The 25,970-nt window shown below is 58.8% G+C and overlaps 1 protein-coding gene and 1 long non-coding RNA gene across 2 annotated transcripts in view; one reads left to right on the top strand and one right to left on the bottom strand.

Annotated features, from left to right (window-relative positions):
- CA5A (carbonic anhydrase 5A) overlaps window positions 1-25,970 on the bottom strand; it is a 39,323-nt gene that overhangs the window by 8,306 nt on the left and 5,047 nt on the right. Inside the window, 7 exon segments of the mRNA XM_086690881.1 lie at window positions 1,954-2,032; window positions 2,591-2,729; window positions 5,554-5,709; window positions 9,630-9,692; window positions 9,838-9,933; window positions 11,998-12,116; window positions 25,611-25,808. Coding sequence (XP_086547007.1) covers window positions 1,954-2,032; window positions 2,591-2,729; window positions 5,554-5,709; window positions 9,630-9,692; window positions 9,838-9,933; window positions 11,998-12,116; window positions 25,611-25,808 — 850 coding nt within the window.
- On the top strand, window positions 6,242-8,975 carry LOC147573295 (uncharacterized). The gene is made up of 2 exons (XR_015244591.1): window positions 6,242-6,465; window positions 7,912-8,975. It is a non-coding gene; the product is annotated as an uncharacterized LOC147573295 (long non-coding RNA).

Below are 25,970 nucleotides of genomic sequence, written 5' to 3'. Positions count from 1 at the left end.
GGACCAGTGAAGCTCTGGAACATTCCACCATCCCAGAAAGTGCTATGGGACAGCACAGTTCTAGAACATTTCACCAGCACAGAATGTGCTATAGGACCAATGAAGCTCTGGAACATTCCATCATCCCAGAAAGTGCTATGGGACAGCACAGTTCTAGAACATTCCATCATCACAGAAAGTGCCACGGGATAGCCTAGTTCTAAAACATCTCATCACCGTAGTGTGTGCTATAGGACCAGGGCAGCTCTGGAACATTCCATCATCCCAGAAAGTACTGTAAGGCAGTATAGTTCTAGAACATTCCAACATCACAGACCGTGCAATTGGACAGGGCTGCTCTGGAGCATTTTCAATATCCCTTTCCTCCGACCCCTGCGGTTCCCCCCATACCTTTCCCAATCCGTCCCCTCCCCTCCCCTCCAGAGGAGACCAGTCTCAGGGCTGCTAGGCTGAAGTTGCCACCGTGTGGTTTTGCATATACACCGTGGACGGCTGAATAATGTCCTCATGCTAACCCCCGGGACCTGTGGTTACGTGACTTCACGTGGCAAAGGGACTTGGAGATGAGAGGTAAGAGTCTGCATGATTCTGGTGGGCCCTGGGGACTCGCAAGGCCCTCGTAAGGGGGAGGGCCAAAGTCAGAGGGACGGCGTGGTGAAGGCTGGTGGCAGCGTCCAGCTTGAAAGGTGGAGGAGGGGCCGCGAGCCAGGGGCCACGGGCACCTCCAGCGGTTGGGAAAGCCCGGAATCAGCTCCGTCCCGGAGCCTCCCGCAGGAACCTGCCCACACCCTGACTGTAGCTCCGTGTGGCCGCGACCGACCTCTGCCCTCCAGACCGTGAGGCGACAAACGCACGTTGTCAGAAGCCACCGAGCCCATGGTTTTGTGGCACCTCGTGCGGCAGCCACGGGACGCTCCGCCCGCAGGCGAAAGTCCACCTCACTGAAGACTCAGGAGTGGTGACATCTTCCCGGGAGACAAGAAGCGTGTTGGGACCAAACCAAACTTCAAACCGTCCTCTTCCCTCCCGGACCGTCCATCTGGAGCCGCCCCCCCCATCCAGCTCTGTGCCCAGGCTGACAGCCCCACCTCGTGCCGTCGCCTCTGCCTGGCACCTCCCGGGCGTCACGAGGGAGGAGCGTGTGGCAGGGAGTGTAGGACTGCTCTCTCTGGGGCGGGTGCCAGAACCTGGTGGAGCCCGAACCAGGCCGTAAACTGTGGCCCCGCGGCACGGAACTTCACGGGAAGCTCTGAGGTTGGGGGAAATGTCCATCTCTGCCAAAACAAACCACATCCGTGTCATAGCTTCCCTGTGATTTCAGATGCTATTTGTGGACCATCGTCAGTCTATTTATTCTTCATCTCCCTAAAATGAATCGCAGTTTACTGCCGCACCTCAGCAGACGGCCCAGCACGTGTCTGTCCGTCTGTGCGTCACCGCAGCTGCCAGCAATGGCGTGTCGGAGGGTGCCGAGACTGGGCCGTCCGCACAGGTGCGTCCCCACCAGAGGGACATATCTGTGATGCTCCGGAAACACAAATACCATTATCGATCAGGAGGCTGCTAAAGGAACAGTCGATACGTGCTTTGAGACGAGTGGACGTTGTGGGCATCACGCTCAGCGAAGGAAGCCGGTCACAGAAGGACAGACACTATAGGATTCCATTTATACTTTATTCCTGGAGCCGTCAAAATCCCAGGGACGGACGGACGGACGGACACCGGACCGGTGGCTGCCAGGGGCTGGGGGTGGGGGGAGTGTGTCCCAGGGGCAGAGCTCCAGTCTTGTAAGATGTACAGATGGGGACGGGTGGTGGGGACGGCTGTACGACCTCGCGAAGGCACCGCACAGCACAGAACTGTTCGCTTAAATGTGGGTAAGACGGTCACTTATGTAATTGTGTTTCAGTACAATTAAAACCCAAAACCCCACAGGGAGAAACCGTTACATACCTTCCAGAAAGGCCGTGAGGCGGCAGCGGGCGCTGAACAGCCACCTTGGACAGCCCTTGCTCTGAAGGTGGAGGTGGGGCTGCGGGCCGAGGAAGATGGGCAGCTTCTGGGAGGCGGGCCAGGCCCGCCCGCGCCTGGAATGTGGGCTTCTCGCCTCCAGAACTGAGGGGCTACACATGTCTGTTGTTCTAGCCCCTCCGGTTTGTGGTCATTTGCCGCAGCAGCCCCAGGACACTGACACAACCCAGGAATCCGGAGGTGGGAAAGACGCACGTGGGGCCCAGTCTCTGCGTCGCCCGGGAAGCACGGGGTGGCCATGAGTGAGGAGAAGCAGAGAGAAGAAAGCACAGACCGCCAGGGGCTGGGTGGGTGACCTCAGTCAGCGGGTGCTTGCTAGGGCTCTGCCGTGGGGCCCCAAGATACCCCGCGTCCCAGATTTCCATTCCTCACCATGCTTAAGTTTCTTTGAAGTGCTTTCTTTTCCTTGCAACTGAAAAGTCCATTGACTGAGACAATGATCTCTTTCTCTCTTTTTAACGTCAGAGGTTAGGTCTGATCAGACTGTGAAGCTTGGGACACAGAACTTCCTCTTTTAAAAGTCAGTTCTACCCGCTGACTCGCATACAATGCATTTAGAATCTCATGCCCTCTTCCATAGGCCGGAAGGATGAACGGACCTTCCGGTTCATCAGGGCTTGAAGTGGACGGTAGTTGTTCACCATGGCCTTCTCTTCCTCACCAGGCGCAGAAAACAGGAGCGTGCGAAAGGCGGCCAGCTGGAACAGACAGCAAGCAGAGTGAGCTGGGTGCAGGTACAGTGGGAACCAGCTCCCGAGAGTCCCTCCTGCCTTGCACAGCTGCCCCCCACACACCGAATCTGGGTGGCCCCGCGTGACCAACATGAGGCGGCAGAGGTGACTCCCAAGCTGGCTCAGAAGACGCACTGCAGCTTCTATCTTGCTCTCTCGCGTCCCTTGCTCTGGAGAAGCCGGCCGCCATGTTGTGAGGACACCCAACCAGCCCCCTGGGAGGGGAGCCGAGGCCTGCCCCCCCCCCACCAGCCAATAGACAGCACCACCTTGCCAGCCACGTGAGGGAGCCACTTTCCAGTCCCACTGAAGCTTTCAGACGACGGCAGCCCCCCACGGCATCTGACGACAACGCCACGGGCGAGCCCAAGCCGGAACCCCGCACGTCCTGACCCACGGCAACTCGGAGAGGTAATCGTGGTTATAGTTTCCTTGAGTCGCCACCTTTTGGGGCTGTTACACAGCAACAGATATGCAGGTACACATAGGCGAATAGGTCCACATGCTCACAAACATACTAGATATACTAATCTATATGACATAACTGCTAAAGTAACGTTAGAGTCATTTCTCTCTTAAGGAGCTAAACGTCCATTTCTTTATCATCTCGTTTGTTCTGAGTATACTCAGGGGCTCGGTGAGAATCACTCACGTGTCCAGTTACAAGCGGGGCTGGGACGGCGTATTGAGCAGGCTCGATCTGGACAGCTGGCTGGTGACCTCCCCCTGCAACCCCCCACCCTGGTGCGAGGGGCGTGGAGCCCACGGGCTCAGGCGCTCAGGCAAGTGCGCCCACCCGGGGCACACCCGCTGGCTCTCCCAGACACACTGTGTTCCTCCTCCCCTCCAGCTGGCAACCTCCTGCCACCGTCCAGGGGGTGCACGCTCCTCCCCGCCAGGTCCTCTGGTCAGGGTGAGGGGCTTCTCATCCTGCGTTGGTGTGTGACATTCCCCACCTGGTCTTACAACACGATCGTGTTTCTACTTCCCCCAAACAGCGGTGTTCAGGCACTGTCCTCATTGTCCCACCCTCTCCGGCTACAGTCCCTGAGTGACAGAAGGGGTCTTGGTGACGCGGGGCCATCTTGTGACCAGGGTCCTCCTTGTGTCTCTGACGGTTCTGGTTTGGGAGAAGAGGGGATACTTCTGCTTCCCACAGCAAACGGCAACCTTCCGGGACTTTCGTGTGAGACGACAGTCACAGAATCGCAAGGCCGGAGCCTCAGAAAGAGTGCGCGTGACTGGCGAGGCGGGGCGGGGGCCGGGGCAGCGAGCTCGCTGCGGGTCTGTCGTCCCCAGACTCCGGGTGGCCCGACACAGACAGCCTGTCTCCACACTCGGGAGATTTCCAGAGGAAAAAACACTCTGCTTTTTAAAATGGAAGCAGGTAATATCTATCTACTTACTTTGGGGGTGGGGGAAAGAACGCTGAGAAAGGAAGAGGAAGAAAGTGAACGCGCTGCAGAAATGCTGGGGCGGCCAGTATTAACTGTGTGGGCGGATCTGTGGGAGACCGGACACTGCTCTGGGCGCTCACTCACCTCCTCCCTGCCCCGCCCGCTTCAGCCTTGCCCGCTGGGACCCGCTGTGGCCGACGGGACACGAGCAGACGCCATGCCCGCAGGTGCCTCAGTTGGCCCCGGTCGTGTGCTTGTCTTCTGTGTGTCTGTCCGGACCATGGAGACCGGCTCTGGGGAGCCACCGGCCCAGGGAGCATGAGACACACTGGGCCCGACCCAGACCCCAACCACCCTGCCATCCACAGCCTAAGACAGAGTCTCCCCGGCCAACCCACCACCTGCACGCAGGAAAAGTAAATGCTTGTTTTGAGCCATTGAGTTTTGGGGCGCTTTGTTACGCAGCATTATTGTAGCAATAGCTGACTGATGTAGTCCTTCCGGAATTTTCTCCCAGCGTATATAACGTCTTTAGGTGAGAGAAAGTTCTGCAGTCTCCACTGTTTACTCTTCTGACATCCAAGGGAGCAGGATGAACCCTAAAATCTTCTCTTCTCCTTCAAGGACCCCTCTTCTTGAACGGCTTTGCAAAATTCATCGATGACATTCCTTTCTTGGTTAATGTGTTCACCCGAAAATACCTACTGAGGTCCCATTAGGGGCGAGGACCCAGGTCCCGATTACAATGTCACTTCCGTTCCTGTAAAGTGACTTCAGCCCGAGATACTGAAGAGCAAGCCTTGAGCCCACTCAACCATTCGTCATCAGGGATATTCTCCACATCAGAATTCGAGACCGCTAGAGATCAGGTAGAGCCAAAAAGCATTTCCTTATGTGTAGTCCCTCCCTCTCTCTCCCTGCCTCTCGATCTCCACCCCGTCTCTTCCCACACTATTATCTCGGGCTCAGAAGAACGGAACCCCTGTTCAATCTAAACTGGCTTCTGTTTCAGTCAGAAAATTCTTCTTGTGGGAGAATATCCAAAACACACCAGAGAGGGATGCCTGGGGGGCTCAGTCAACTCAGGTCATGATCTCGCGGTTCATGGGCTCGAGCCCCGCGTCGGGCTCTGTGCTGACGGCTTGGAGCCTGGAGCTGCTTTGCATTCTGTGTCTCCCTCTCTCCCTGCCCCTCCCCTGCTCACGCTCTGTCTTTCTCTGTCTCTCTCTCAAAAATAAACATTAACACACACACACACACACACACACACACACACACACACACACACCAGAGAATAAAACCCACGACACTCACTCACAGCATCTTGGGGACACAGAGCGAGAGGGGTGGGTTCGTTCAGTGCCTCCTGCTATGCTGGGTCAGGCACAACTCACCTGGTTCCGAGCCACTTGGACGGGCTCCTTCAAGATGATCCAGGTGACTGACTCGGTTAGCGGAGGGGTGGTGAGGGACCCCGGGTAGGTCCAGTAATCCCGGCAGGCGGGCAGCAGACAGGACGGCTGGAAGGGGCCCATGGCCACCTGCGCCCCCTGGGGGACCAAGACCACAGGGCGTCAGGTCTCAGACGGAGACGGGGGGCGTGCAGGAAGGAAGGGGATGGCACCCCACCTTTACCCAAGTTTGTTCCCGGGATAAAGACGGGGGTTGGGGTGTGGTAGTCACGTTTGGGAGCAGTAACAAGAAAATGTGACCGTCATGTGCAGAGCAGGGACCCCCGCCCGATGCTTACACTTTTCCTTTAAAGTTACTCAGTTTTGTACACCTTGGCTGTGAAGAAAACATTACATTTTTTAAAAACTGTGGCAAAGCCACGTACATAACCTGAAAGTCGCCACCCTAACCACTTCTGAGTGTGCCTTTCCGTGGCGCTAACTACAGTCACATGGCACCCCCCCCCCCCATCCGTCTCCGGGACCTCTCCGTCTTCCCAAACAAACTGCGGCCCGTCACACGCCAGCTCGCCCCCCTCCCCCCCCACCTCTTTCTGTCTCGGGGAACGGACGCCTCGTGTCAGGAGGACCCCACCGCGACTGTCCCGCGTGACGGCCGGTGTCACGGAGCACAGGGTCCTCCGGGGTCGCCCACGTTGTAGCAGGTGTGAGGAGCCCCTCCCTTTTCAGGCGGAGGAACATTCCACTGTGTGCACGGCCCCCGCTCTGCTTACCCGTTCGCCCCCCTAAACGGACACCCGAGTTGCTTCCGCCCCTCGGCTCCCGTGAGAAGTGCTGCTGAGAACACGGGTGTGCCGACGCCTCTTCCAGACCTTGCTTTGCACTTATTTGGGGGTAAGTAGTCAGAAGCGGAGACACTGGGTCCCACGCCAATTCCGCATTTAATTGCTTGAGGAACCGCCAGGCTGTTTCCCGTAGTGGCTGCACCAGAAAATACTACCCTTCTGGGACACCCGGTCTTCCCCTCGAGGCAGCGTCCCCTGACCCTCACGCCAGGACCCTCCTTTCCCGGACAGCTGTCCTCGACCACCATGCGCCGAGCTCCCTGTGCGGCAGCCCGAGGGGATGCTGTCGGCACGTCCCCGGCTCGGGAGTCTCTGTTCGGAACTCACGCCCCCCCACCTCCCAGCTGGAATGAGCAAGCAAGAAACAAAATCAGGAACGAGGTGGGGGCAGGGAGCCCGCAGACAGGGACCCCCCTGCTTCCGCCCAGGGCTGGGCCCCCTGAAGAAATCCACCAGCAGGGGTGGGAGCACCGAGGCTGTGGTCCGGATGCCGCTCGGCACGGCGTCTGGAGCAGGTGCGAAGGAGAACCTCTCGGTTCCCCAGCCAGAGGCCCTCGAGCAGGCTGTCGCTCGGTGAAGATAGGATGTCTCGGGGTCCCTGGGCTTGGCAGGCCCAGTACAGCGCCCCCACCCTGCTCTGCAGAGGCGGGGCAGGCCCGGGGGCAGCGCAGCACTGACCGGCACCCAGTGTGCCCAGCTCTGCTGCGGTCCCCGCTCCGGGCCGGCTCTGCGGGAGGGTCTCCCGGCATGGGGAGGACACACGCTCGGCCTCGGGGGAAGGAGACCTCCCTGCTCGTCCAGACCCTGCCACCCAGCTGTCAGACACAGGCGCTTGGGGCCCAGGAGGCCCGACTGTACCCTAACTGCAGACCCCCCAGTCAGACACGGAGCCCTTAGGCAAGATGTTGGAGGCGAGGACGGGAGCTGCTTCACCCCTGCTGTCGGCTAGCACCGCCCGGCTGTGCTGGCTGTGCACTGTGCGAGCAGCAGTCTAGTTAACGCGTAAGGAACAGCAGCAGCGGGGCACCTGGGGGGCTCCGTGGGGTCAGCATCAGACTCTTGATTTCGGTTCACGTCACAGTCTCACGGTTCGTGAGTGCGAGCCCTCAGTCGGGCTCTGCGCTGACGGGGTGGAGCCTGCTTGGGATTCTCTCTCCCCGCCTCTCTCAAAATAAATAGATAAAACTTAAAAAAAGAAAGTGGATTTGAAATACAGTTCACAGAGCCTGGAACCCACACGTTGACAGCTCCCAGGGCTCTGGCGTTCTGTATATTCACGATCGTGACCTGCGGCCATTACTGGTCAGCTTTAGAACATTCTCCGCACCTCAGAAAGGACCCCAGGAAACAAAGAGCCCCAGTAGATGCTCTTTAGCGATCACGCACCCTAAACTCCCCTCACCCCCCGCCACAAATCTGCCTTCTGTCTCCACGGATTTGCCTGTTCTGGATGTTTCCTACAAAGAATCCAATTCTGTGTTGCCTTTGTGACCAGGTTCCCGCTCAGCGTTGTGTCCTCAAGACCTGAGGCGCCCAAGGGTGCTGACGGGCCGGACACCTGCCGAGGCTGTTACCGCCAAGTTTCAGAACCACCTGCGAGAGCTCCTGCTCCCTCAGCGAAGGAGAAACTAAGACAGTTGGAAGTGACTTTCCCAAAGCCACGTAAAGAGTGGCAGAACCCAGACGCTGCAGCAAGTCTGTCCCACCCCGGGAGTGGGGGGCGGGGGGCCGTGGCTCGTGCACCCACCGCTGTTCCTTGCTAATTGAAACTTCGGGAGGACCCATGACCGTGCATGTGTCAAAGCCCAAAGGGTGCACACCACAGAGGTGGCGTCCGAGGCTGCAGATGTAAAGAGTGGCTCCAGACGTTGGTGGCCCCCAGCGTGGGCTGCAGGTGGGGCCACGGAGTCTGGCGGGGTTACCCTCACTGCTCCACGAGACACACACTCCCGCTCTACAGGCTTTTTGTCCCCTAGACCCTCACTCTTATTTCCCAGGGGAGGAACCAAAGCCCAGGGGGAGCGTCAGGCCCACGGGTGAGGCCCCTGCTGATGCCACGTCTCCCGTGAGACTTGCCCACCAGGCGCTGGGTCGGCCCGCGGGGAGATGCGCTCCAGGGCTTCCGTGGAAGGGAACAGACCCGGCGTAAACAGCACCTCCCAGCCAGGTCTTCTCTTTCCCACCAAGAGGTGGAGGCCACGCCGTGTGGGAGGGGGGCGTGCACGCGGAAGACCTCCTGGGTTTACTCTGGCTGCAGACCAGCGGGAAAGACGATGCTCCCAGCACCTTGACCTTGCGGAGTTCCTGAGCTGCAGGATGAGGCAGTGGGGGGTGATCTGGTCTTGGCCCCAGGAGGCCGGCCCAGAGGTCAACATCAAGGGGGAGCGCACAGGCCCCGTGAACCCGGCGAGGAAGGGCTGGCCCCCAGCTTTCATCTGGAGCCGCTCTTGTCATTGTTACCACGGGTCGGAGCCCATCCGTCCAGGGACCACCGTGACTCCTCGGGTCGCGGAATTCTTTTGTTTGGTACCTGAACAAATAAACTACATTTCTTTGGAATTTCCACCCCTCCATCAAAGTCCTTTCACAGCTGTTGTTGGAGAAAAGCTGCAATGTTGCCATTGTCTTTTGAGCTTTAGCGCAGCAAGGTGCACGCAGGGAGCTGGGGGGGGCCGAGCGGGCGAGCTGGCGAGACTCCCCCCGGTCCCCCGGCGTCCCCGTTCTGCTGGGATGGGGTGGTGCTAAGTTTCCCCCCAGGAGTGTGCCGGGTGGCCCGCGAATGGACGCTCTTAAATGTGAACGGTTAGGCATTTATTTCAGTCGGTTTAAAACAAATGTTATCCCTGGTAGATGCCATTGCCTGGGACAAGGCTAAAGATTTTTAAAAAACGACAGCGTAAGGAAAAATACTAAGTAACAAATAGTGCCCGTGGCAGGTGAACATGGCAAAACCCTGAATTTTGGGAAGCTCAGATGGGAGTCCGGCACCCCCGTGGTACGGAGGAGGGAGGGGCCCACGGGGAGCAGGGCCCCGTGGACGTCCCCGTGGACGCGGGCATCAGCCCCAGCGAGTCCCATTCCCAGAAGTGGACTCAGACCTACCCCCAGCCCCGCCACCCCCTTCTGCCAAAGTGGCCTTTAATTCCCGCAAACGATCGTTAATTAAGCCAATTCGGTTCTCTGGAGCTGCTGGTTTCAGGCTGCGTGGCCTACCTTATGCTTGACTTCTGGCAAGACGTCCACCAACTTCTGCAGTGGCTCATGGTGGGCCCCCAGCTGCAGGGCGCAGACGAGAAAGGCTCCTTTGAAGAGGCAGCAGGCGGGAGGGGGGCCACACCGCACTCTCCACGGACAGGGTTTCAAAGGCAGCTCCCGGCCACCGCGCACCCGCCCCGCCAGGGGAGCCGCGCCCCAGCATTACCTGTAGGAACACGCCTATCACGGCCAGGCCGCTCTCCCCCAGCACAGCTTCTTTGTAACTTCGGTATTTCGCAGCATCCCAGTGAACCAGGTGCAGCTGAAACCCAGGAGAAAGGACGCGCGTTCACACGAGGCGGCCGTGGCCTCCCCGGGGCAGCCCGCGCGTCCGTTCCGCAGAGTCAGGCCCGCCGCCCGCAGCTCCCGAACTCGGGGCAAACCACCCAGTGAGGCCGATGTGAACGGTGTAACATAGGAATCGGTGCCGGGACGGCTGCCTGTTGCCGGGACGCTCGGTGAAATCTGGATTTCAGATGAACGGCGAACAATTTTTAATGTCAGCGTGTGGTCCCAATTGCATTTTCTTCCTATGTCTGTCACCTCCCTTGAACTTCGTCTATGCCCTTACTTCACATCCCTCCCTGGGTTTTCCCGAGTCCAATTTCGCCATCAAGACCGGCCAACTGACAAGGCTTTCAATGAGGGGCAGAGGACGAGTCCGGGACAGACGCTTTCCTGGGTCGCTGGCCAGCGGGAGGCAGGGTGCCGGGGCCTGGCCAGGCTTCCGTGTGATGAGAGCTTGTGGCCCTGCCGATGCTGAGCTTGGCCCAGACCCAAGAGGGGGCTTGGCCGTGGGCACGTATTTCCTGGTGTGCTGGGGGCCTTTCTGAACGGTGACCCGAGCACCAAGTCCACACCGACAGACTCCAGAAAGCCCTCCAGCCTCTCGTGGTCAACTAGCCCCTCCTCACGCAGCCGCTGGAGTCCAGGCCTGGGGGCACCTGGTGGAGGGTGTGGGGTCCACATATGCTCCAGGCGGCCCCTCACTCCCACCTAACCCCAGTGCTCCCAGCCACAGGCACCGGGGCCACCGAGGGCGGTGTGAGCTCTCCCCGCCCATCCATGGCTCACCTGGAACCCCCCCACCTGTTGTCCCTGTTCAGTCTCCCAGAAATAAAGACAACTGGGCCCAAGGCCCCAACTGTAACTGCTTCCTTCAGGGACCCCCAGTGACTGAATTTGTCTTCCAAACCTCCACGGGAGACGGGCGCTCCCACGTGGGCCGGAGGCCTGGCCGGGACGGGCCCCGCAGCCCCTGCTCGGCCGGTTCAGGGAAAGCCCCCGGCGGGCCCAGGCTCTGCTCTTGCTTCTGTGCAACAGCCTCTTCCGTTAAGTCAGCTGATCATTAAAAACCACGTGCAGACACGGTTCCCGAGATAGAAGGCTTTGCTGCGTAAAAAGCAAGGAACCGGCCCCGCTCCTTCGTGTCCGTGTTATCTGTCAAGTTGTGTCTACTTACAACCAGAGATGTAACTTCCTGTTCATAAACCGTCCCTGGAGGTCACCTCTGGGGCTGGGATCACAGGTGGGTTTCATGTTTTACTTTGACTGCATCCCAGGCCTGTTTGAGCAACAGCATTACCTCCACTGTGATGGCAGCGAAAAGTTAACACAAAAACAGCCCCTGACCTGAGATGCATCAGGAAGTCAGGTGGTTTGTGGGCGGACGGACATGTGACGAAGCGAATGTGGGCAAAATGCTCGTGGTAGGATCTGGGCGGCAACCTCGCGGGCTCTCCCTGTGCCGACCTGCCAGTCGCCGTTGGAAAAATTTCGTGACGAAATATTGGGGACAGTCAAAAAGGCACCGCTTGCTGTCCCACCGTACCTGCGAAAACCAATTCCTAACATTTATCCTTACTCGCTTTCTTTACGGATTCCCATCTGGGGATGTTGCAAATGTCTCGTTGTTTCAAGAAGGTGATTTCTGTCGTGAAGATTTTTCAGGTCTCAGGAGAGGCCCCGAATGCCTTGAGAGACAGGAAGCTTCTAGTCCACGATCGACCAGCAGCGCGGACGTGGCTGCATGCCGGGCTAAGGGCACAGACTCTGTTGTTGAATCCCAGCTGGCTGATTTGGCAAGTCACGTGGCCGCTCAGCACCCCCGTCTCTCCTTCTGTTAGAGGACAGTATGAATAGTACCCTCACCCCAGGATAGCCGTGTGGGTGGGATGGGCAGGATGGCCTGGTCCAGCGTGAGCGCGGGGAGTCCCGTGCCCCGGGAATCCTTTCTCTGGGCAGCCAGGCTGGTCTGCTGCCCTACAAGTGAGCCTGGCAAGTGGAAAGCACCCACGTCTTTGGTGCTAGGATAGCGTCTACGAACCTCTGCTGGGTACGCGCGGTCATCCACCGTGTGCTCCGAGCCCCACGTGTCCACTGCTCCCCAATGGAAGTGGAACTGCTTTAGCCTGTAGTGGTTTTCCAAGGGGCCGCCGCTGATTCCTGGAAAGTGAAACCAGCAGACCGGTGTGTTAGTTTGTCCGTTGTCATCGGACCGGGGCTTGTCGTGACAGTGTCTATCTACACTGAGGTCACACAATTTCGCTCTGGAGAGATTGATGTCCTGCTGAAATGACAAACTGGAAGGCGGGCCCCGTGCGAGGCGGCACCTTGTCTGTTCACCCCTGTCCCTGTCACCGAGCCCCAGCTGGCCCACAACAGGCTCAAGGTAGATGCCGGAGTGGATGCAGAGGCCAGTTCTGCCACCAGGTGGCGGCAGGGGGCTCAAGCCCGTTTGGTGCAGCCGTGAAGGTGAAGAAAACCATTTCTGAGATGCACACCAGTCCTCAAAGATTTCCAGACTTTTCTTTAATAAAAAAAAAAATTATGTCTTTTGAATGAAAAAGTGGCAGCTTAAATTCCATCACCAAAACGAATACGTAATGAGCGGGATGCTCACCTAAGCAAATCCTGAGATATAACACGCTACCTTCCCGTCAGGCTGAACTGAACGCAGCCCATGGTCAGTCTAGTTTCACCGTATGACCAGACTTTATGGGAACACTGTTCTTGCTTTTAACTGAAGGGAGCACGTGCTACTGGGCTGGAGACCCCAGCAGATCCCCGGGGTGGCCTTACCCACATCAACGCCTCTGCGTGGCGAAAGCAGGGAAAACATTTAGTGGTGTGGCGGATGCTATGACGGTGTCAGAGGCTACTGGCGAGGGGTGCTTTCTATCCTGTTTTTGCCGTAAGAAGTATAAGAAGCAGAAAGCACTGAGCAGATTCAGTTCACGATTCTGCCCTCGACCAGATCGTAGAGCTTCTCGCCGTGTTTCTTCACTTGGAAATGACCGTTGTTGGTCTAGAACAGCATTAGGGTCTCACCTAGTTGAGAGGCTGTATGGTTTTATGAGGTGATCTACTCTCCCGAGCACACATACATGAACGATATATCAATTTTTAAAAGTACACAGAAAGAAGCGTATACAACACTATAAGTCACGAGGTCTGAATGTACAGGTGCCCACGGCACACACAGCGTGAGGAGCCTCTCCGCAGGCGGGAAGGCAGGACGGATGGGAGAACCTCCCAGCGGGTTCGAATTGCGGGGCTTTAATGGAGATTTTCTGCGGCTAAAAGTACACAGGGGGATGATTTTTTCCCCGGAGGGGACATGATGCTTGGGCCCACTGGCCCTTGTAGCTTTGGGTCCCATCGTCATTTACTAGGGGAGGTGAGGCAGGTTGTTGGTAATCCCAGCAGTGGGAGCTAGGATTTGAGCCCAGATCTCACACCAAATCCCACGCCTTTCCCACTTGATCCTTCGAAGCAGGAAACACGATCTGAGGAAATTACAGGACCACGAAGTTGGGCAGCGGAAACCTTTGTGCTTGTTCCCGCCTGGTGTCCGTGGCACGAGGGGCGTTTGCGGCACTGGCCAGCCAGAGACCTCGTGCCACCAAAGCACACCCATCAGTGAGCAGGTGGCAAGCCTGAGGGGTGAGGGTGCATCCCCCCAAAAACACCCGTGTAGAAAAATCTCCCGGGTTGTGAACCACAGAGAGCCGGGGGTGGGAAGCCGCTGCGGTGGGAGGGGCCTGTGGGAACCCCCACCACTCCTTTCTCAGCCCGTGAAGAGCTGTAGACTCAGACTTTCTTACCCTCCGCCCGTGGACGTGGCCTCACGCTCTCCCCTGAGTTCTTCACCGAAGCAGCCTCCCGCCAGCGGCCTCCCGCCTATCTGCTTCCACAAAGGAATGAAAATGGAAACCCATCCTTCGGAATCCTGGGGCTCAGGCCCCCCTCAGAAAAGGAGGGTCCTCTTCAGCGGGGCCTCCGGGACAGGTATCTCCTTCATGCTGACATCTGACCCTCCGTAGATGAACATCACTGTCCCGGGCGGGCCGGGGACCAGGCGGGCTCATAACACAAAGCCCAGAAGGCTGTGGCGCCTCCTAGCCTTGTCATATGCAAACACAGACAAGGAGATCAGCAAATGGTGAGCTGGTCTGAGAAGATAAGTGAGGGGAAGGAGGTGTGGGCAGACAGAGGAGAGTTTATAGCCTGGGCTGGGCTGGGGGGGCGGGGCCTGGGCTGGAGGGGCGGGGCATGCTGAGGCAGGCTGGCGGACACGCGTGGAATCTGCGTGGAATCTGGCCGTGTGGCCAACGCAGGGCTTGGTCTCCCTTTCGGCCTTTACGTGCACCTCAGGAAGAGTGAAACAGCGGGCCAGAAAACACAATTTCTATTTTCAAGACCGCCCTAGGTCACCCGGCGACCCCAGCCCAGGCCTGCCTGAAGGTCCAGCCCCTTGGCTTGTGTAGCCAAACTCCACCCCCTTCCCTGCCAGGAAAGTTAGGAACTCAACTTACGGCTGCAGCTCTGGATAAAATAACCTCAAAATGACTTTTCATAAGGACAGTGTACTGTCAGGGTAATTACCTTTCATTAGACAACGTTACAAAGCAAGCCTAATTCGCGAGCTGGGGGCCTTTCGCTTGCCAGGCCCCACGCCCCGGACTTGGGCATCGGTGGGCTGTTTTGCACCCAGCTGTCTCCCTGGGCAGGGGCATCGAGACGTGATCGGGGAATGACACCAGCAGCAGCCAGACCCTCCAAACACCCCGAGGAAGCTGACCCCATGCTGAGATCTGCCGTCCCCAGAGGCTATGGTCTCGGTGCTTACAGCAGTCGCTCTTAATAGCCATCTATTTGTAGTTCGGTGCTTTTACCAAGATAAGCAGGCTTTTGGCAGGCACGGTTGTTTTAAGGCTTAAAATAAGTACAAGAGAAGTTTGAGATGCTCTAATTAGTTAACACTGAAAATAACACAACATTGCCAAGTATCAGCCTGTTCTGGGTGCCACCCTGGGATCTAACGAACGTTCCGAAGCTGTGGCACACGAGAGCTAAGAGTTTGCATGTGTTCCCTGGACCAGGAAGACCTCTGTCATTCTCTCAGCAAGTGGGAACCTCAGCTGGCGGCCAGCACACCATCCGTGCTCCAGCAGCACAACCCCACCCCCTAGGATCCTGCATAAAGGGAATCCAGATTGCTCTCTGGTAGTTACGTTCTAAGATCATCACGTATTGGCTCCAGTTTTAGGGTTTTTTAAAAATTTTTTTCAAGGTTTATTCATTTTTCAGAGACAGAGAAAGATAGAGCATGGCAGGGGGGCGGCTAGGGACAGAGAGAGAGAGGGAGACACAGAATCTGAAGCCGGCTCCAGGCCCTGAGCTGTCAGCACAGAGCCCGACGCGGGGCTCGAACTCACAAAACACGAGATCATGACCTGAGCCCAAGTCAGACGCTTAACCGACTGAGCTGTCCAGGCGCCCCCTGGCTCTAGTGTTAAAGCCAGGCGGACTTGGACTCAAAGCGATTTCGCGTAGCTCACCTTTGCATAGGCTCTTTTGTTTCTCTGAATCTCAAGACAATGACACCTACTTCGTCGGCACACGGTGAGCATCAAATACAGGAATGCTTACAAAACGCCCCCGGACACGGCCCCTGGAGCCCAGAAGGGGCTCTACAGGTGGTTGCACTTTCCGTTATAATTACTGGTATTACTGTCATTACTAAAAATATCATCACCATCATCATCATCATCATCAAAGCAGAGATATGCAGAGACCTGAAGCCGCCACTGTCACTCCCCAGAGAGGACCCACAGACCTCGACGGGCAAACGCACTTTTAAGAAAGTGTCCGTTAGAAGGGGCTGGGCCAGCCCCCGAAGCACAGAAGAAGTCGATGCGCCTACGATGCGCCGCACCCTCTATGAAGCACTGGGGACCGAGAGGGAATGAGACAGACGGGGCCCTGTCCTCTCGGAGCTCGGAATCCGCAGGGACAGGCAGTCAGAAAATGCGTAGTGAGCGCGAGCAGTTAGGAGCGTCGTGGCGGGCACGGGGGGTGCTCTGGGGCCCTACTCCACAGCGGAGTGGTGGGAGCACCACAGCGGGCCTCCCTGAGGAAGTGGGGCTTCCGCTGAGCCCTAAGGATGGAGACAAAGAACAATTCTAGGCAGAAAGCAACAAGAGGCAGGGAGGACGGGAGGGAGAGAGAGCAGGCCACCGAGGCGGCCCAGACGGAGAGTCTGAGGGGCTGCGGCGTGGGGTCTGCACAGGGCGCAAAGGGGCAGGTGCGGCAGAGGCCAAGCCGGGCACTGTTGTCAACAGACCGAGTGTTCCTGTCTTTAAAAGCAGACGCGTCACGCAGGGTTTGCCCAATGCCATCAAGTGTTTGATTCCTCAACTGCCCTGGCCTGACTCCAAACTGTCCTCCCGGGAAGGCGTGCAAGGGGGACATGTGCCTGGGTGTGGGCTCGAGCCCCTTCCCAGACAGTGTCCCCTCTCCCGAACGTGTCCCAGGGGTCCACTGGCTCAGAAGGCCCTAAAATCATCCTCCCAAGGCCTTCCTGTGGCTCCTCGCAAGTCCCTCCTCTTCCCCCCCGCCCCCCAGGGGTCTCCCCCCTCCGCGTCCCCTCCCAGATGGTCTCCCCTCCTCCTCTTCCCCCTACGCCCCTGCAGGCCACATGCTCTGCATACTCTCTACAACTGGCCCTCTTCCTCTTGGAGATCTCCTTCTGTCCCACACACCCCTCCTCCTGACGCCCTGAGGGCCACACAGGGTTCCTGGGAGGGCGCCAGCCGGAGGAGGGCGCGTGGGGAGGGGTGCGGGACGGGCGGGGGCTTGCACTCAGCACCCTTGACGTGGGTCACCTTTCCAATTTACCTTTCCGTGTACGTCCCAACTCGAGATGTCCTTGCGAGGGCGGACGGCGCCTTGGGCCCTCGGCGCTGCACCGGCTCGCGGAGTCCTTACCGGAACTTTGCCGAGAGAACACGGCATGACCTCTCTGCCGCGAACGTCCAACCGGAGCGTCTTGGGCACAGCAAGAACGATTAATTCCTGGGTGCCCCTCAGAAGCAGCGGTCAGCGGCGTTCCAGCGACGGAGAGCAGCTACCACGCTGGGCATTACGATGTGACAAGTGGCCCGGTGAGGATCCCCCTCCCATTTCCAGGCTGATTCCCGTTAAGTGGAGCGTTTTGTCAGACAACTGCCCTCGACGCCAAGGGCAAGGCCATGACAGACCCACGGGAGTGGTCGGGAAGGGTTGGACCAGACGGGGGCTCAGACTTGCCACGTTGGTTGGGAGCTCCCCTCGGCCCCTGGGCACGTAATCTGTTCCCAAGCCTGAGGAGCTGGTGGTCTGGACAGATGCAGGGAGGCGGAGGAGGAGGAGGAGGGGGGCGGGTGGGAGGGCTGCCCCAGCCCTGTGCAAATGAGTCTCAGTCTCAGGGGAGGGAGGGTGTGTGTGGAGAAGAAAGAAAGAAGGATGAACGCAGGGAGGAGAGAGGGGAGGCTGGAGCAGGGCAAGGAGGTGGAGGGGAGGAGGAGAGGGCAGAAGGATGGCTCTGGGTTCTCGGGCCTTCCCAGGCAGGGCTCTCATTCCCTCTGAGAACCACAGAATGCAAGCCCGGAGAACCACACTCCACCTGACCTGCAAACAAACGACTGCCTCTGCCCTCCCAATACCCGTGTCCAAGGACCAAGGGAGGAGACAGCAGATAGATAAGGAACGAAGGTGGAAAGAACTCGAACTGGATAGACCGCCGACAAATTTGCGGGACAAGATAACTGCTCCGGGACATTTCAGCTCCATCAAGGTGGGACTGTGGTCGGCGCAGCCACACGCCTCTCCTCTCTGTGAGGCCCAGGACCCCCTCCCGGAGTCCCCTCCTCCCCCAGGGCAGAAGCCTGGAACTACCTCCCGCCTCCCTGCAGGCGCCTCGCCTCCCGCAGCAGGTGGAAAGGTCCCCGGGACTCGGGTCCTGAGTGGGACGATGCCGGGGACACAGAGATAGCAGAGTGGTTCCTGCTGCCGTGTTCCTGACCCGACTCCGGGCCCCATCACCCGCCTGCCTTCCCAGAAGGGAGCCCCGGATTCTTCCAGGCAGCTCCGTTTTGGCTTGGGTGACTCGAGTCAGCTTCTCTGGCTCGCACCTGATGGTCCCCATGGATGGAAGTGAAGTCTGCAGACCTCACCGCTCGGCGGGCCTGCCTCCACTCCAGGAGCCAACGTCCACTGAGCGCCTGCTGTGTGCACCGGGTGCTGATCTCAGTGGTGAGTGGCCTCGCGCTCAAGGACCCGGGCCCAGCTGGGATCTCTTGGCACTGGCCGTGGTTACCAACCGTCCTTTGGGGGATAAAAGGCTGTTGTTGGCCCCACTTTACAAGTGACTTAAAATTCACTTTGACGTTGGAAGGAGCATTAATGTACCTGCGGCTCTGGCGCCCGATGCCTCAAACTGCCCATCCTTGCAAGTGAGGGACCCCCCACACGGGCAGCTCACACGTCAGGATGCCGCCGACCGCCTGCAGTTCCAGATTTTCTCCCTCCGCCAGCTGAGTGGGTCACACGGAGTCCCCCGTGGTCAGAAAAGGCCAGACCCCGCCTGGCCGGCGGCGGCTTCTCCGCCGTCTCCGTGCTCCCCCTAGTGGAAGACGTTAGATGCGCACATGGCCCGAGCCCCGCTTGGGTCATTTCATTTACGAACAAAGGCAACAACTGTCATCGAATTGTTAATTCAGCTCCCAGAGTGCCAAGTGCTTCCCAGAGCCCTCCTTAATTCCTCCGGAGTCAGGCGGACCTTCCCTTTACAGAGGAGTAGACTGAGGGTCAGAGAGGACCAAGGATCAGAGAGTTTAGGTGACTTGGTAGAGCTGACGGCCTGCTCCGCACGCTTCTCTCCCTCTCTCTCTCTCTTTCTGCCCCACAGCAGGACCCTCACCCCCGTGCTGTACTCCCCCTGCACCTTCAGGAATACTTGTGTGGCCTCTGGGTGCAGAGACGCAGCACAGGGGCCTGGCCCCCACAGGACACGGGTCTAGTGTGTGGGACAGAGGTGATTTCCCCTCTGTGGCCTATCCCCCCCCCCCCACTCCCCTAGACAGGTGCACGGGGTGGGAACAGGGATAGGGCAGCAGGGCACCTGGCCTCCCTGGCGTCAGGCTCTACCCTGCGAGGCTGCAGAGCCCTGGCTCCTTTTCTGTGGACGGCGAGCACGGTGTGGGGTTTGGAAACAGCTCTCGGCTGAATGTTGGATAAGGGCGTCCCCTCTCCACGTGTGGGAACATTTTCTATTTTTGGGGGGTAATTGCGAGGATCAAAGGGGATAAAAGCTGTACCCCGCTCAGCACATGGCTTTGCCACACGAGGAGCACCCGGCCACGTCCAGCAGCAACAGCGACTATGGGTCACTGAACACGCGTCTCTTTCGCGGCCTCTGAGCGCCCATCTGGCAGACTGGGCGGGCGCTGTCACCCCTTCCAGAAGGATCGTCCTTCGGGACTGGGCAAGAGGGCTTCCCGGGAGAGGAGGTGTGTGTGGGGGGAGAGGAGGCCCTGCCTTTGCCGACTTTCCTCCCTCGCTCCCTCTGCTCCCAGGAAGCTCTCTCCCTCCAGCGCCCCTGCACCAGCCCCCACGGCCCCGGGCCCGGGCCGTCAGCTGCTTCTCCAATCCCTTGGAATGCCCCGCTGTCTCCACCTGTCATACATCATCCCTGGCTGGCGCTAATCTCCAAGCGCGCGTATTCCTCGCCCTCTGGAAAAAAACTGCTGGACCCTTCCACGCTGACGGAGAATGTCCTCAGCCTCCCGGTTATGTTTCTGTCTGAGTTTCTGGCGGTCACCTGTTTGCGTAACCGGACCTGAGTGATCACAGATCCTGCAAAATTACTTCTACGGCGAGTGCCTTCCCGGCTCACTTCCTTTCCTGCTCGTGGGGCACTTCCTTGCCGTCGATCCAGTGTTATTTTTGAGTTGTGGGACTGTCTCCTTTTTCTCATTTTCTTGCCGCAAACGTGTTTTAACGGGCTCCAGTCTTCAGCTGCGTTTTTCATTTCCTTTGCTCCAGGCAGTTCCCAATTTTCAGTGGCGGTGAGCAAAGAGGACGGGAGATGTGGAAACAGGGAGAGAGCCTGGGAATCGAGCTGGGGGCGGGGGGGGTGGGGGTGGGGCATGTGAAATTGAGGAGGAGAGAGAGAAAGGAAACTGGGTTTTTGGGAAAATGACAAGTAAAGTAAAACCAGATTGGCCTGGGTGGACACGAGCCACGGGGGGAATTATCTAGTAATTTATATGGCCAGAGAGAGACACCCAGATAATTCTTTCGGTCTGTGGAGGTGGGGGGGTGGGGAGGGGGTGGCGAGTCCCTTTGGATCAGATTGAGAAGGTGGTGCAGAAGCCAGAAAGTGAGGGTCAGGCCCAGGTCAACGCACAGGCCTGGCTGCATCAGGGCGCAACGGTCTTGAACGCTGACGGCCGCCTGACTCGGGTGGGCCGGGGTCGGTGCAGGGTCAACAGCAAGCATGCCAGGCCCGGTGGAGAGAGCTCGGGGTGCGCCTCCCAGCCCCGGCCGCCCTCTCTTCTGGGCACAGCACCTTGCTGCAGGGCGGGCTCGTCCTCCGTCACCGCGTTGCGCTCCAACCGCTATGCGGGGCTTTGAGGATCAGCAGCCCAGGCCTGAGTTGTGATCGCCGGGGCAGGGGCGCTGTCGCTCCAAACCGCTCAATCCGGAGGGGGAACCAGAGTGGCAGGTGCGTCTCTGGCCCGGGATGACCCCACCAGAGCGGAGCAGGGGCCCCAGGGAGGATTCAGCTTCCTTCCACCTTCCGTTCCATTCTTTCCATTCCTTCTGTGGGACGTCTGCCACCTGACTCGGCCACACCCTGGACTTTTCAGGATCTGAGCCGATACGTTTCCCCTTGTTCGCTTCGGCCAGTCTGAGTTGAGTTGAGTCTCTGCCACGTGCAACGGTCTTAGCCGGTACAGACGAGGCCTCGTTTGGAGAGCCCACGAGAGCTCAGAGGCAGCAGGGACTGTGGCGGGGGGAGGGCCTGGGACAGTGACACGTGGGACCGGCTGGAACTGGGCCCTGGGAGATGGCCGAGTTCTCCTCCCCGCCTGGGATCAGTGACTGTTGGAGACTGAGGCCGGCCGTGCCTCAGTGGAGTATTTACACCAGGGCAAGCGGGCAAAGCTGTCAATGGCTTCCGGTCCCTCCCCCAAGCCCTAGAGGGCCAGATGCCAAACCCTTGCCAGCACGCCGCTGGCCAGGCTCGCCTGGGCTCGGCTTCCCCGAGGACCCACCTGGGGTCTCCAGGCCCCGTGCTCTGACTGCCCACCTCTGTGGGTCAAGTGCAGCGTCCCCCCGGCCCTGGGCCTCAGGGACCCAGGCTGCCCCCGCATCGCATTTGAGCAGAAAGCAAAACAAGGGAGGCGGCCGGTTCCCAGGTGACTCCCTTCCGTTTCTGCTCTCTCAACTCGGTCACTTTTTTTGGTCTTCTGTATTAGGGCTCTGGGAAACAAGGGGCGGAATTATCATTACTCAAACTGACTTAAGCAAAAAGAGAGATTTATTGGTCCGGGGGCTGCTTTGGCCTCAGGCACAGCTGCATTTAGAGGCTCCGACAAGGGCCTCAGGCCTCAAGTTTCCTCCCCACTCTTGGCTTTGCTCTCCCCTGAAGACCGGCGGGCCCGGCTCCCAGCTGCCCCCGCACAACACAGGCGGGAAGGGATTCTCTTCCAACGCCTCCCAGGGGAGCTCTGGCGCTCAGCGGTCTGACCGGGGTCGCACGCCCGCCCCGGGACAGATCCCGGAAGCAGAGAGAGGGCTGCCGGGGCTGGCCGTGCCCAATTCTGAGTTACTCTTGGGGTAAAAATTCCAGAGATTGAAATTCTTGACCAAGAGGAGGCCTTGAGCTGTGACTCTGGGGATAATTACGACCTGTGATAGCCTACTTCTCCAGCCTCGAACCTGAGCCTGAGCTCCCGTGGGGTTCAGAAACATCTAGAGCCCAAGTCACAGGTGCTGTTAAGACTCCCATACAGAAATAACGGCAACAACCTCACCCTGGAAGCATCACAGAGACGTCCCCGCTCCACCTGTCAGGGCAGTCGGGCGTGGGCTTGGCCGGCACCCTGAGCAGCTGCTGGCTCTCTGGGGACCTGACCACGAGCCCAGGACCTTCTCCCCCTGTGCCACGTGGGGTCAGCGCCTTGGCTTCACGCCCGACCTCTGTGGATGTTGGGTGCAGATTTTTCCCAGAGAGAGGTCACGCTTGTGAAGTTCCCTGCTCTGGAGAGCACAGAATCCTGTCGTGTGGGCTCTGTGACTTCTGGCCATGGACATCTCTGTGCCTCATTTTTCTTATCTGTCAAATAGGAGCCAAGACCCATCTCAGCAATCCTCAGGAGTACTCAAGTTTCTGTAAGCAAAGCGTTGCCGAGGAGAAGGGTCCAGCAAACAGCAGATGTGGTGACTCCAGTGGGCTTTCCAAGCAGCAGGAACAGGGTTTGAACCTGACCCTCCACTTGCCGCGCTCGACCTTGAATGAGCCACGTCTCTGGGCCTCTGTCCTTGAGGAGAATGAGGAGGCAGACGCTGTCCGCTGTGGTGTCTGCTTAGGGCCATGCTGTTATCCATTGGACGGAGGTACTTTTTTTTTTTTTTTAACGTTTTTATTTTTGAGACAGAGAGAGACAGAGCATGAACGGGGGAGGGACAGAGAGAGAGGGAGACACAGAATCGGAAGCAGGCTCCAGGCTCTGAGCCATGAGGCCAGAGCCCGATGCGGGGCTCGAACCCACGGACCGCGAGATCGTGACCTGAGCCGAAGTCGGACGCTTAACCGACTGAGCCACCCAGGCGCCCCTGGAGGTACTTTTGAAAGAGGATGTTCACTTGTCTGTGCGGCAAAGCTTCCACCTTCTAGAAAAAGCATTGCAATTTGCCCTGGGACCACTGCTTCCTGGAGCATGTGGTCTCGGTGAGGCTATCACTCGGCGTTACAGGTGCTCCACTGACCAGCCACTGATGAGGTGCCACGCTCAGCCACCACACCCTTTCCCCTGGGAATCTGAACAATTTTTGTCAAATGTATCCTAACAATACACAGGCAGGAGTCCTAAGTGACCTTCGAAGCTTTTTGTATTTTATGACGGAAAGGGAAATAAACCTATGTAGATATCAGTAAGACCCATAACTGCACATAATAATTACACGGGAGGAGTATGAATTCTAGAAGAACTCATCCACAACCATATCTGTTTTTCTCAAAATTATTACTACATTCACATAACTAATAACCAAGCAACGAAAAGTTCAGGAACTATTATTCTTTGTTCAGTCTTTTCAACGTGCTGCATAAGGGGCACCTGGCTGTCTCGGTCAGTAGAGCATGAGGCTCTTGATCTTGGAGTCGTGAGTTCAAGCTCCACATCGTGGGTAGAGTTTACTTCAAAATAAATCGGGGCAGTTGGGTGGCTGCGTCGGTTTAGCGTCCGACTTCAGCTCAGGTCACGATCTCACAGTTGACGGGTTCGAGCCCCGCGTCGGGCTCTGTGCCGACAGCTCGGAGCCTGGAGCCTGCTTTGGATCCTGTGTCTTCTTCTCTCTCTGCCCCTCCCCTGCTCACGCTCTGTCTCTGTCTCTCAAAGATAAACATTAAAAAATGTGTTTTAAAAAAACAAAAGCAATAAAGTTGCTGCACAAAAAATTTTTTAAATGGTACAACCACATTGAACCTGGAAGTTCAATTTTAGTTGTTCCTTGGGAATCCGGACTTGGAAGAGACCAGCGAGGGCACAGAAGGCGGCCCGCTGAGTAGGTGAGCACACACATCGCTGAGCCGGGCAGCTCCGGAGCTTTCCAGGGTCTGAGAACACAGCTTCCCCTTCTCTCCTTTGAGCCCGTCTCGTCCTTCCCAGAAGTTCCTCTGTGCGTGCCTTGGCCAGAGTTGGCGTTTTGCTACTACCCCCCCCCCCCCCCCCCCCCCGCCTTGCCAGCCTCAGCGAACGCCACGTGAGAGGCGTGCCCGAGGGTCACGGTGAGGACCAACCTGGAGAAGCCCCCACCCCGCAGCCGCTCCGTCCATCGGAGGCAGGCCGGTCGAGGCTGGGCCTCCGCTCACCATCCAGACCCTCTCCCGGAGCCCCCGGGAGGCCGGCACATGGGCTGCACGTGGCTCAGGGCGCCCGGAGCGGGGGCTGCGGCTGCCCGCACACTTCCAGGCCGGGCGACACAGAATCAGCGTCAGGACAGAGCCAGGACGCAGGGCTGACACCTCCCGGTGACGGCGGGAGCAGACTGACAGTCTAGGGCCGGCGCTCGGCTCTAACGAAGGCTCGGCACGCCCTGCGCGAGGGCAAGGCCGCAAGCAAGCTCCCGCTCCGGCGTCCTGCTGCCGGTGACCCAGGAAGGCGGACTCAGGTCAGCAGCCAGGGCAGGTGGCAGCAGCCTGCTTCGGGAGCTGGTCCGTGCGACGCCGTGAGCCGCTGACGGCTTCCCTGCGGAGGCCTCGTTTCTTCCTCCAACAGCCTTTGAGGCGGGCGCCCTGCTCCCCACTCCCGAGGGGAGAATTGAGGCTCCTTTGCTCCCTTAACTCCTCATTCGAGGTTCATCCATCAGTTTACTGAGCACCTGCGACGCTCAGCATAAACTAGAGGTCCTGCCCTCCCGGGGCTGGCGTCCTCGCAGGGCGATGATGGGGAAGTAAGATGACCGGGTGCGTGGAAGGGGATGGGCTGAGGGCTGGCCCACGAGGGACCTGGGCCGGGGGTCCCCAGATTCGAGCACTCCCAAGACTCAGCGTAGAGCCGTATGCGTGGCTAAGATTTATTACAGCGAAACGACGCAAGCACATTCTGTAGACCGCGCTGTCTGGAGGAAACCAGGCGCCGGCCTCCAGAGCCCTCTCTCGTGGAGTCACGTGGGACACACCGAGTCCCCCCAGCATTGAGCCGTGACAACACGTGTGAAGTCACGTCCACCAGGGAAGCCGAGGAGAGGCCTGCTGCCCAAGGTTTCCACTGGGGGCTGGCCGCGTAGCCCCCTCTGCCCGTCCGCGCGACAACCCCCGCTCCCAGAAGGAAGACGGGCGTGCGGCATAAACAGGGTTTATGACGATACCGGCAGGTGCTGAAGGAAGGCCAGACGGAATCCTGCAGCAGTCCCGACGGAAAGCAGGGGTGGAAGGCAGCTTCCCAGACCTCACGGAGTCCCTGCTCCAGCCCCCTGTGCCTCACAGCCGCTGGGCGTCCTCTGGGCAGGGACCAGCGAGGGGCCCGGCTCTGGATGGCCTGCCCCGGCCTTGGTACAATTTCATTCTGCCTCCGCCTGCGGGCCCCGCCCCCACCGCGCCTCTCTCCCCCACCTGCTCCGCTCTCCTCTGTGACCTGCCGTACATGTGCGTTTCTCTCGGCACATCGTTTCTTCCCGACCCGCCCCCAGGATGTGCAGTAAAGCCGTGCAAGGGTCGGGCGTGGGTGTCATAATCCTTAAAGCGAGCGTCACCTCCCTGCCCTGCGACGCCGAGATGCCTCTGTTCTTTGCCCCCAAACACCACGCGTCAGCAAAGCCCCGGTCCCCTTCTCCGCCCACCCCGTGGCCTGGCTGTGACAGGCCCTGGCCCCGGCCCCGGCTCACCTGACCCCTCAGTGGAGTCGTCGAACTCCACCTGGAAGAAGTAGCCGGTGTTCCAGACGTAGAGGCAGCTCTCTGCGGCGTAGGAGACCATGAGAGGCTTCAGCCGCGGGTCGTAGACGCTGTCCCTGCAGCGGATGTTGATGGGGGACTGCCGGGTGCCCCCCGGCACAGAGACGGGGCCCTTCCAGAGGGGGTGCCCTGGGGTAGAGAGAAGGAAGAGAAGGCCTCCACTGATGCACTGGAGTGATTGGTGCCTCAGGGCAGGTGGCCTCGTCACAAACGGGGCCCCAGAGGAGCCAGGTCTCTGGAGACCGGCCCAACGCGGAGCCCGGGGGCCACCAGATGCCCAGCAGCCCAACC

This window comes from Puma concolor, chromosome E2, assembly GCF_028749965.1.
Source record: "Puma concolor isolate L17-30 chromosome E2, mPumCon1.1.hap2, whole genome shotgun sequence".
Classification (NCBI taxonomy): Eukaryota; Metazoa; Chordata; class Mammalia; order Carnivora; family Felidae; genus Puma; species Puma concolor.
The sequence above is the reverse complement of the archived record's forward strand: the minus strand, read 5'-3'. Positions and strand labels throughout refer to the sequence as shown.